The 12,178-nt window shown below is 42.5% G+C and overlaps 1 protein-coding gene across 2 annotated transcripts in view; it reads right to left on the reverse strand.

Moving 5' to 3' along the window:
• Positions 1–12,178, reverse strand: part of galnt14 (UDP-N-acetyl-alpha-D-galactosamine:polypeptide N-acetylgalactosaminyltransferase 14 (GalNAc-T14)) — a 199,720-nt gene that overhangs the window by 23,300 nt on the left and 164,242 nt on the right. For both annotated transcript variants that reach the window (XM_030404699.1, XM_030404698.1), the window contains 4 exons: positions 10,509–10,612; positions 6,990–7,116; positions 3,703–3,795; positions 1,784–1,867 (listed from right to left, as the gene is read on the reverse strand). In XM_030404699.1, coding sequence (XP_030260559.1) covers positions 1,784–1,867; positions 3,703–3,795; positions 6,990–7,116; positions 10,509–10,612 — 408 coding nt within the window. The remainder of the gene's footprint in view (positions 1–1,783; positions 1,868–3,702; positions 3,796–6,989; positions 7,117–10,508; positions 10,613–12,178) is intronic.

Below are 12,178 nucleotides of genomic sequence, written 5' to 3' on the forward strand. Positions count from 1 at the left end.
TGTATTGTACTGTATGCAAATGAAAGAGCCTGACAGGGATTGTAATGTGAAAAGCAATAATGTGTGTTTCAGTGTGTGTGTGGCTGACTGTCAGTGTGGTGTGTGCGTGTGTGTGCATGCAGATAGGGCAGTCAGTCTGAGGAACCAGGGCCCCTGGGAGCTCAGCCAATAAGGAGGGAGGAAGGCACAAAATGAGGTGTTCAAAAAGACATGAAGATGGGGCTGCATGCGTGTGTGTGTGTGTGTCAGTGCTTGGAAGTAGGTGGACTCTCACTGTGGACATAAATTTTGACAGTTGTACATTTACATAACAATTAAACAGACAGAAGCGCCACAAAGGTGTGCAGTGTTGATACAAGCTGTATAATTTACAACTTGTGGAATGATTTTGTGAGCTAGCTAGTTGCACTAACTCCAGAGGTGCAAAAAATAAATGTTGCCAGAAAAAACACATTCTTATATCTGCAGAAAACAATACGATACGATGCCTTGCATTCTCAGGACTTCTTTTAACTCTCTGTCCCAAATGTCCAGATGGAAATTTGTAAAAAGGACATCTGTCTATTTCTGCCTCCTCAGCAAGTAAGACCTTGTTAAATTTGTAACAAAATTCCCAATGAAGGAACAGACCATCTATAACCTTTCTCCTTAATGCCATTAATTAGCTTCCATACATACAAGAGGTCGGTGACGGTACTACTGCGACATTACTTTGGAGGCAAAGGTCCCAAAATCGAGCTAACTGATGATCCTGGAAATTGAGTCGTCTTCTGATTGGCTGTCAGTGCTCATTACGTTGTATTGAAAATGATCCTAACAATATTGCTCCCAGCCGTCATTAAAGTTTTGGCGCGGTTATGGTGAGGACTCTAAAAGCCACTGTAGTTAGAACAACTTTTCAAATGAGAATGATGATTATTGTTATCGTTCTTGGTGTAGACAGCCCATAAGGGTTGTTTATGCCATTATGTGCAGAGTAAAACCACGAGCCAAACTGCCCTCTTTATGAGAACTCACACAGAGCCTGAAGAGGAAAGCCTACGTGGGACTTGTTATCTCTGACTGGGGTTTTAAGTTTTATCAAGCCAGCTCAGGCAAAGAAACTTGCTTCCTGATATAACCCCGGTGTACAAACTGACTCTCAGTGTAATTCTCTTTTTGAGAGATGAGTTCCCTATTCCTGTTTATTGTATTGCTTTTGACTACACCAATGTGCTTTCGAGCTGCTGAGTGTGTTGGCCAGGTTTCCCTTAAAAAACGATGAAACAAAGGTTAGATAACACAAATTAGTTAAGTAGATACATGTTTGGAATCAAACCTTCTAGCTCCCCTCTTCCCAGCTCGTTTCCTTACCTATCATCTTTTTTTGTAGCTAGTTTTCTTTTGGGGTCCCTGGGAATGTTGAGAGTACCAAAGTTGTGGGAGGGAGCCAAAAGCCAAAAGACAGAGTGTTCAAAATTAAAGCAGCAGAGGCTGCGAAAGTCCTTACCTGACACAGCTCTTCTCGAGCCAAGGCTTTATACAATAACTGTTTTTATGGACTGAGTAGTACTCCCCATGGTGGATAAACTCTCTTCAGAAGTAACAAACAAACAACTAGGCACAAAAACTTCAAAGAAAAATAAAGAAAAAATCTAATTTTTAGAATGCCCCGGGCAGTAATGAGCCAGTTTTGGTGTCAGTCCTGAAATTTCTCCTCTCTCTCAGTTGCATACTCAGCAGAAGCTTTCTCTCCCATAACAGATAAGTTCAAAACCACACACCAACGCACACACGCTCTTACTTAAGCTCTGGGTAGACGTTGTCCAAGTACCACTTAAAGGATTTGCACTTGAGCTTCTTGCGGAGTTCCACTCTGCCTTGAATACTGGGGAAACACACAAAAACACACAGACAAACCCAAAAGCAGAGAGTCAGATAAAGACAAAAGGAGGAACACTTACTCAGATACTGAACAACCTTTTCACAGCTACTCAGACCAGCAGAAGTAGGCATAAAACAGCCAAAGACGTGAGGAAAACTGACAAATGAGGTGACAAACTACAGATAGACAAAATAGATGTGTGTGATGTGAACAGGCAGATAAAACCATAGAACAGTGTTTAAATGTCAGTGTTTACATGTGTCTGACAGATAAGCAATGACATTTATGCACAGCTGTATGTTTTAATGTCTGCTCCTGCTGTGTTTGCAGGAGTCTGATTGTATAAATCACGTGGTATGGACGTGACTCCCATTCAATGACAAAACACTGGTCCAATGTTAAGGTTAGTCTTTGACTTAGGATGTATTGTTTTGATGTCTTTCACTCCCCTGTGGTTTAAAGTTAAAGTGTGTGTGGTCAGAAGTTTGCTCTGTTGCACCTGTTGCTACACCACACAGTGCTGTCACAGAGTCTCTGAGTACTCCTGTACATCACTGCAGCAAGTTGAAAAGAGAAGAAAACAACGTTGACTTAAATAAAATAAATATATCTACTCAAATCATGCCTCTAAACCATTAGAGGTCAGCAAAAAACAAGATTTTCGAGGGGTTTTCAGTAACCTCTATACGGTTAAGGTAATGGTAAGTGTAAAAAATGTGTTTCCATAGTTAATGGACATGGTTGCCTTAGCCCGTTTTGGGAACTGCTACAAATCAGGGCTACTTTATGGCCCTATTTGAGTCAAAGCAAAGTGCAGCAGCTGTGCTTAACTCTTTTAAAGACCTTATATTTCTGTAAGTCAACTTATGTGAGTTGCAAGGATCTGTATAACCATGCCAACCATACCCTTCTTGTTGTTTTAAAGCCTGACCAATACTCATATTTTGGTAGAGGAAAGTATGAATAATATGAAATGTGAATCTATCGACTGATATACGCACATTTGTTTGCAATGATCCCTCAAATGTCATTATCAAGTACTTGTGACAAAGACGCGTTTTATAAGTTGTATACATATACGCTGATATCAATATACCTGTGAGAGGCCAACAAAGGTTTCGGTCGGGCTCGATGTTTTTTTGCCCTTATTTTAGCATTTTTACACAGAAATACAGGTGAGTGACTCCTTTCCCATTGCCAGTCACTAACACTCCGGAAAACAAGGAACAGCAGACTGCAGCCTGGAGGCCAGTGACAATGTTATGGCGGTTGCCTTTTTATATCTTTTACTTCAGTCTCTTTCAAAATCAACAACAACTGAATGATGTTCACGTCATATTTTTCATAAATACTGAGCTGATAAATACCCCTGACTGTTGCAGAGTCATTTGACCAGGGAATGAATGACTGTACCCTTTTCCCACTGAAGACAAAGGCTTTTAAGTCCGGTGTGAAAGGGGCATTTGATGGCTTACAGATGAGAAGAGGGAATATGAAAAAACGCAAAAGGCATGAGATCCAATAAAGGAACCATGCTGGAAACAAACCTGGAATGTTACGGTTTAATGCACCTTAAAAACCACTCGGCGTGACAGCTTTTCTGTCACTGTTTTTCTGGCTGTGGCAGAAGAAGATGACATTGCTGCTCCTAATCCTGCCAACAAAAGCTCGTATTTACCGTCTTGTTTTTCCAACTGGAGACACAGCCGTCAGCCAGCACAATGCCAATCCCGTTTGAATAGCACAAGATATTAGAGATGTCGTGTACAATTCAGAGCTCTGGAACCAAGTGTGAAAATCAAGTGTGTGTGTGTGCGTGCGTGCGTGCGTGTTCTTACTCTCCGTAGGATTTTCCCCGTGCTGCAGGGCGAGCAGAGTAGTAGAAGAGGCGGAAGTCGTCCATCCACACCTCAGCTGTGCGACGTGTGTTCCTGCAAACACACACAGACACACGCAAACAGAGGAATAAGACTATGGCACACAGCTGTATTTGCTTTATGCTGTTACTTTGAAATTCAGGTGAACACATTAACCCCCAGAAGACAAACAAGTGAGCCATCATGATTTTCCTGAAGTGGATAATGTGACTTTTTTGGCATTCATTATTATTGTGTACGTTTCTTTGAATGCACCGACAGCCTCTGCCTTCAACAGTCAAATAACAATAATGTAACCTTTGATCTAAAATGAATGCAATTATTGTGTTAACCTGAATGGATTTCTGATCTCCATATAGTTTAAAGCCTGTGCAGGTTTATTTTAATTGTGTCCTGTAAGAAACTCACAATAATACCTGCATGGAGAGCAGTCGAAACTAAAAGTACAGTCATTATGTGGGAGGTGTGTAAAGTTTCAGTAATCTCATGGCTTGCATCTGAGCTGAATTCACAGCCCAAACAAACTCCCGACTGACTAACTTTTGTACCAAACTAATTCCTTGCCAATTACTCGCACTTACACACTACCCACGCACGCTCATAATCCCACTAACTTTCCCACTGTCTGATTCTCCTTTTGACTGACACAACACACAGGAAACAGGCAGCGTGCAGCGTTTGCACTCTTGAGCTTTGTGTCGCAGCCACCGAACACTGTTCACATCATTGTTAAAGTGGATTTACAGCTGCCTGGGAGCCTTTGAGCTGTGAGTACAATATTATCCTATTAACATAAGCTGTATTCTGTTCCCTGCCCCTTTCAACCTGTTCAGACAGAAGGATGTTTACAGGCAGTCCAATAATCCATTTACAGGACTAATGTGCTCAGACTGCATGTGAATTGATCTCGTATAAATAGATTAATCAAGGCTACAATAAGGACGCTGGTTCCTTTCAGTTTGCAAAATCGAGTGCACTTTCAACATCCCCGCATGGTGTGTTCCTCACAGTGTTACGTGGAGAGATGAATAAGAACAAAAACAGTGTGGGATGAGGAGACAGAGCTTGTTTCTTTTATGCATTTCACAAGATGGAAAATAAAAACAGTTTGTTACTGTTCCACAGAAAGGCCAACATCAAGTCTCGGCATGTAATGAAAGGCATTCTGGGAAACATTGTAAATGACAAATGGTGGTAGAAGACAGGGAGAGCGAGTTCATTGAAAACTAAATTGCAGCACTTCATCGCAAAATAACTCCTGGGATCCACAGACAGAAGATTTATCTGACGGATTATTCCTTTCACAGCTCAGTAACTCATAAACCCTTAATGATGTGAGCAACGCATTAACACGGCCAGGGTTGAAAGTTGAGTTCCCTTTTGTGGCTTAATGGGTGGAGCAAGGCACTTGACGTTGCCAGGTTGGAGGGCTTCGGCTCCCTGAAGATGCGCCCCTCGCTGCTGAAAAGCACTTTGGAGCAAAGCCTCCGCTGAGCGGTTCATAGAAACGTATTGTTTGGTGTTGAACTAGCTAATCCACAGCAACACAGAGACTTTCTCTTTCCAGTCAGTCTGTTTAGTTGCTCATTTCGCTCCCTGTTGGCCGTTTCCGAGGCAACATCTGTTCAGCTCGGCAGATGATGACTTTTATTCGCATCACGATGGCCTGATGTTTGTGATCAGCGCCGATCTCCCAAACAAAGCTGCTGTTGTCTGCCCGCGTGTTGCTCTGCCGGTTAATTAGCTGGAGGCTCGGCGCTGGCAGTCTGGGTTATGAATATGCTAAATAAAAAGAGCTGCTTAATAATAATTCGATTACAAAGATTATGCTGTTTCCTCCCTTTGCCGAGGCCCTGCTGCTGTGACCTTGTGTGTGTGTGTGTGTGTGTGTATGAGATTTTTTAATTGTAAGCCTGTGCGTGACACGTATTTATGTTTATACACCCACAAGCATCTCATATCCTCTCTCTCTTCCCCTTTCATTAAACCGCCACAGCCAGTGTGTGTAATGCCTGTAATGGAGGGTTTCTGTCATTTCAATGAGATAGTTCACAGCTCAGAGAAACTCAGCTAATAGCTAATTACTTCAGAGAGAGAGAAAGAGTAAATTGGGACGAGAGATAGAGACAATGTGCTTCGGTGTTTGTGCAGTGTGGGTGAATAACGTGCAGTGAGCTAAACAGAACTGAACAGAATGACTGTAGGCAGGATTTACACCTGGTACAAACACGGCTCTATATCTGGATATCCTGTGTTGTGTTGACGAACTGTGTTGAGCAGAATGCAGAATGCATCACGATCAGAATCTGGGTCTGGAGGTGGTCCGGGTTGCATTGCAGTGTTTACACCTGGGCTGTCTTTTCTGTGACAGAGCTATGTGTTTAAAGGCAGCAGGTGAACACTGGGAGCTGCTAATGTCTGTTTTTATTTGTTTTTTCTTCCCTCCTCCCTCCTGCAGCGGAGAGAGGACAGAACTTGACTCACATCACATCCTCTTCAGGGAGTGTTCCATATATCATTTATTTGCATTTCACCTGGCACTGAAAGTTTCAGTCATCATCCCCAAACATCTGGGACACAGGAGTTGGGATGATGAAGCTGTGTGGAAGCCTTGTGTGTGATTAATGAATACCCGTTCTGCACGAACAGCACTTGGTCATTCAAACGTGCATTATGAAATACACAAAAGACTTCAGGCCTCAGATAGTGTTGAATAAAAACAACATGGCTCAATTTCCCATGTTTTCATTTTGCGAAAACACAAAGAAACACACTAATAGTGTTTCTAATCCATGAACAATGGAACTGGAAACTGGAAATTTTCCAAAAGGTATTATATAAAGACAGAGGAGGATGACACAATATATAAAAGGGTGACTATGATCAGTTACATCGCTAGTCAACCTCAGAAATCCTGGAGGAACGCAAATTCCTCAGTTAACTTGTGTTTAACTGTGTGCAAAAATGTCCAAACTGGAAATTCTAAATGAGATAATGGTGAGGACGACCGTGACTGAAGTTTGAGGGACTTCGGTCGATCCAAATCTGATTTGTGGCTCTGACTTAAACATTCAACCCCTGAATTATCAGATAATCCTCACAAAACATTGCAAGCGGTGCTAGAGTTTGAACCTTTTCTGGGTGCCTCAAACTGCCAGAAATGTAGAAGAAATTCAGAGCCCTCTGGAAGCTCTAACAGATGGAAATTCTGACATTAATAATCAGTCACAGCTTTCTCAGGGACTTACTTGATGTATGTGTTGGCGTTGCCCTCGGGGAAAACATACGGGTGTTTCTTCCTGAAGACGTGACCGACTCTGCTGCAGGGGAGGATCTCCAGACTGCCGCCACACTGCCACACCCGGAACGAGATCTCTGCACACACGGGACACGCGCAGCAACCTTGTAAATGTCATGAATATTCATACCTGAAACTATTATAAACGTGTCATATTTTACTGCATCGTGCTGCTTTATTTCGGCTTCATTACAAAGAATATAAATGAGTAGTATTCCTGAGTCTTAATGTAGCTACTGAAGTGCAAAAGAACATCCTATTATTTTCCTTTACATCCTTTTTTTCATCCATCTTCCATATCAAGAAATTCACACAAACGCATCATAAATTCTTTAAACTGGCCAGTCCATCTGTAATTTAAGTCCCATTGAGAGGAATGTCCTTGCATTTCAAAGTGGATCTCTGAGGTTTTACTGCTTGGCCTTCAAAATCACTTCATTTTGGATCAGCTCAGTGCATTTCCTGACTTTTGTGTGAAAATCATCAAAGTTAAAATTGTTTCTTGCTCATCTGATAGATGGAAGCGTGCCAACATATAGAGAACCGCCTCAAACCTCATCATTTGGCCTGTTGTAATGTCAGCTTGAAGTAGGTACCTGTAGTTTTAGAGGCCACTGTTTTTTCCTCTATATTTATCCACAATTTGATAAACTGACACCACAAAAAAAAAGGCTACATTAGGGGTCAAAGCTGTTTCCTTTCCTTCAGTGTGTCATATACTGTAAGTTGACATTTGCATAATGAATGACTGGCAGCTAGTTCGGAACACGACAATTGATTCAGCACAGCCGTTCCGTTGTTGCTAGCGGTGCTTGGTCGGGCATGTTTGAGCTGGCCAATTAGAGCAGAGTGGGTATTTGAGAGACGGGTCTTAAAGAGACAGGAGCTAAATCAGAGCGTTTCAGGCTGAGAGGGAATAAAGTGCAACAGCACTGGACAGTATGACAAAACTGATATACTTTTAGGGCACTAAAGTACTGTATTTAACATGTTTTCATCTAAACCTAAAATAAAATGATGAACCTGAAAATAGTTCACAATATGTGTCCTTTAATTCTTTGTTTTCACACACAAATTCGAGAGGCCAGCTCAGTTGACTCTTTCAAAACGCAAACTCAAACAACATGTTTTTGGATTAGCCTTTAACCTCTCATAGTCTGCCCTAAATACTAAACTGTGGCAAACCAACTTATTTAGTTACGTACTTGAACCTGTGTCCCCTGTCACAGATTTGTCTGAGTGATGAAGCCAAAAAGGAGTGTGATTTTTTACCTCACAGTTTCTTTGCCTCAGCTTCCACTCTCTGGAGCCCCCAGGGGAGGCTTTTTGCTTTGTCCTACAGAGAGTTCATGTCTAACCAGAACATATTCTACAGTTTCTTGATGGGTAAAATGCCTTCCGGAGTTAAATTAACGATGAGCACAGTGAATATTTCATAATCCCATCCGAATGGGGCTTTAGCTTCACAAAAGACAGGATTCTAACAGCAAAATGTGATCACTGTGCCAAAATAATTTCACGCAGGGAGAAAGGTTGCCTAAAACAGCAGAACATTTCCTGCAGTTTGGTGAAAGAATGTTTTTGTTTAGCCCGAATGTCGTCATCATCGGCCAATATTCCTTTTCCCCGAGAATCTTGTCAGTCATAACAAACAGCAGCTTTACTCTGGTGAATATTAAAGGTGTTATCATTTTTTTTCCTTGAAACATGTTTTTATTCCTCCGTCCAATGAAAAGGCAAACATCTCAACATCACCCACACCATGTCAGGAATAGATGTAACTCTTGTTGTGTTAAATTACCTGTGTTATGTTTGTTGTGATTACGCTCTGCTATACAAATAAACATCCTTTATTTTCTAATGATGTATACCGGCAGATGAGTCATGGTCTCTGTGGAACTTCACCTGCTCTCTCAGGCTTGTTTTTCATTTGAAGCTTTGCCTCGTTCCCCCTCTGCATGTCCTCATTAGTTTCTATCACGTCTAAGTGGGCCAAACCTCTGTGAATATTTGATGACCTGCTGACGGACTCTGATTTGTTTGTCTGATGCTTGTGTGTAGTCGACACGTGTGTGTTCGTTTGACCTGCTTATACTGTGCTCGTCCTGTGATGTGAGCACAGCAGCACTCAAAAAAAGACACCGCTAACTTTGCTTAAGCTGCCTGTCTGTGAGCTCTGAGGAGAGGAACAGTTTCCCCCTAAGAACGAGATGCTGAGAAACTTTGGAAAGTTTAGCGCCGACTGTGAGGGAGAGAGAATGAGAGGGAGAGAGGAAGTGGAAATGAGAGCGTGGACTGGATGTGATGAGGGAAGAGGAGAGATGGAAGTAGAGATGAAACAGCAGAGAGCACAAACGAGAACAAGAGAATTCAGTGAGATACTGAGATACTGACACGGAGCCCGTGAGACTGACAGAGACATGTCGGAGATCAAATGAGTGTGTGTGCATGTCAGAGATAGAGAGATAGAGAGATAGAGAGAGAGAGAGAGAGAGAGAGAGAGAGAGGGGAGGAGAGAGAGGGAGGATAAAACAGGCTTTCATTGATCTGAGAAAAGCAGTGGCACAGCAATCAGTGAACTGACTCCAACACTGTATTACTGAGCACAAACACACACACGCACACACACACGCACACACACACACACACACACACACACACACACACACACACACACACACACACACACACACACACACACACACACACACAGTTGAGATGACTGGAGGCAGGTAGCAGCAGGACAGCCAGATGTTGCCAGCCAGCTGGATGGATGTCAGACTGTGAAGACGTTTTTCTGCTGAATGAAAAGTTCACCTTCATTCAGCTGATGTTAAAGGACCTTTGTATTCAGATCAGGTCACTCAGCAACTTAATCACACCATCCTCTTTGTCATCCACTCAGCTGTTCGGTCGGCCATTTGTGCACTTTCTTATGATGGCTATATAAAACCGACCTTGTGTGGTACAAAACATGACTATAGAATAATATTAATTTGCTTTGTCAAATATGTTTTGAAGGAGAAAGTAACTGCTACAGTGCCTCGATCTGGATTATGCTTGCTGGTTTTGCCCCCTCTACAAAACTGTCTCCATACAGCTTATCCCAAATTAATTTGAACATATGTTATTTACACCCTTCTTTTAAGTCAAAATCTTCAATTTAGCTGCTAAGCTAAAATTGATAGCACACACCCTGTATGACGTGGGTGCATAAGTTCGAACTTGTACGTAGATGGTGTAAATAACATATTTTCAAATCAGTCGGGGATATCATATCAGGGCTTCTGGAGTCTTGGATTACAGCAATCAAGCTGTATAGAGTCGTTTCATCTGATGCTACAAGCTACTTCAGTTGTTAAGGAGAATGCTGCAACATGCCAATGCCAGAAATATTGCTTGGACTACGAAAACCAATTTTTCCATCGACATGGAGGTGATTCAAAGTCTAGATATACTAACGACTCACCAAAGTTCTCCCCGCCCCAGATGTCCATGGCTGTGTCGTATTTGCCGAGGTGATTGAACCAGGACCTGTCGATCACAAAGAGCCCACCCGCGATGATGGGTGTCCTGTCAAAGGAACAAGAGACAACAAGGAGAGAGGGGTCAAGAGGAGACAGGGTGTGTGTGGCATCAAGTTCTCTTGAATCAAATCAAATCCAGAGGTGAAAAGACTCATCGACCACTTGTGGTTATTTCTGTATTTTCCAGAATAGGAGAGAGCCTGCTGATTGGCAGGCACTCAAACGCTCACACACTCACTCACTCGCACACAGGCACAATCAGCGGCTAAATCATGATCTGGAACAATGTGACGAGCGACTTGCTGAGGGCCAGCACGTGTCATCAAATACCCTCTGTTCATCAACAATTATCCTGCCGCCACCGACTGCAAATAGCACTCTGTGTTTCGTGTGTGTGTGTTATTGTGTGTGGGCGGATGCACATAAAACCTTTTTCAAGCTCAATTTGTCCTTGTGTGTTTAAAAGAATGTAAGTATGTGTGTATGTAAAGCACTTCGCTTTGTAAGCGACTGAGGAAACAGAGGAAATCAGCATTTAATAACCTGGCAGTTAAATATATTGAGATAAGACTGGTGAATATTTGTGTGTGCGTGTGTGTGCTCTTGTATTATCTTTGTGAGGACCTTGTCGCAGTGTGTGCCGTGTCAGCCCTGTGGTGTTTTCCCAACTGTTTCCCTCCTCCTTTTTCCCTCACCGGCTCCTTCCCAGTGTGTGTGTGTGTGTGTGTGTGTGTGTGTGTGTGTGTGTGTGTGTTCATTGGCTTGGCTTGCTGGTTCCTGCTGCAGCAAAGGGCTGCACCTGACAATCACTGGCTCATCATCACCTCCTGCTACATTACCCTGATCTCTCCACTCCAGTGCCAGACTGTTCCGCCACAGCTGGTGATCTACCTGCGCTCTCTTTTTCTTCAACTTCAGTGGATTTTCAAGCGATTACCAGCTACGTTTTTTCCCCCCCCCCCAAGTCTTTTTGCTAGTGCATTCCCAAGCCTTGAATTTGTCTCACACTTCTCTCAATGCACAAAAAATGCACAAAAAATGTTTAAAGTCGAATACAGACTTCCAAAAGAAAACCAGCGTCTAGTAGGTTTCATGACCACTTTCCAGGACTCACTTCGGACGCCGACCCTTTGCACCCCAATATTTTTGGAATAAAAACCTTGCCTTAACCTCAGTACAAGGGGGCAGACACTTTACCAGGTGAGCTACAGGGGCACCCTTCAGCTTAATGATTATCTAAATCCAATCCTGTCCTCATTTACAAATCAGCTTTATTGAATGCCGAGTTTTGGTCCTCAAACCTTCGTCAGGTAGGCTATGCATGAGTTTCTTGGGGATGTCAGTGGGATAAAAATGATGGGCGATACCTCTCGGTTTCTGCAGAACTAGAATAAGTAAGAAAATATTATAAGAAATGACACACTGGTGGCACTTTCAAAGATTTAGAAGTGTTAGCAAAGTTTGATAAGAAATAACAACAGCAATAGTAGTATTCACTCGACAATGTTGTTAACCTAGATCTACATTAATGGATTATATGCTATACTAGTCTCTCACAGAACAAGGAATAGTGTCCTGGAATGATATAAAAGGTAAAATGGTTCCCGTGAAG

Source organism: Sparus aurata, chromosome 22, assembly GCF_900880675.1.
Source record: "Sparus aurata chromosome 22, fSpaAur1.1, whole genome shotgun sequence".
Lineage (NCBI taxonomy): Eukaryota > Metazoa > Chordata > Actinopteri > Spariformes > Sparidae > Sparus > Sparus aurata.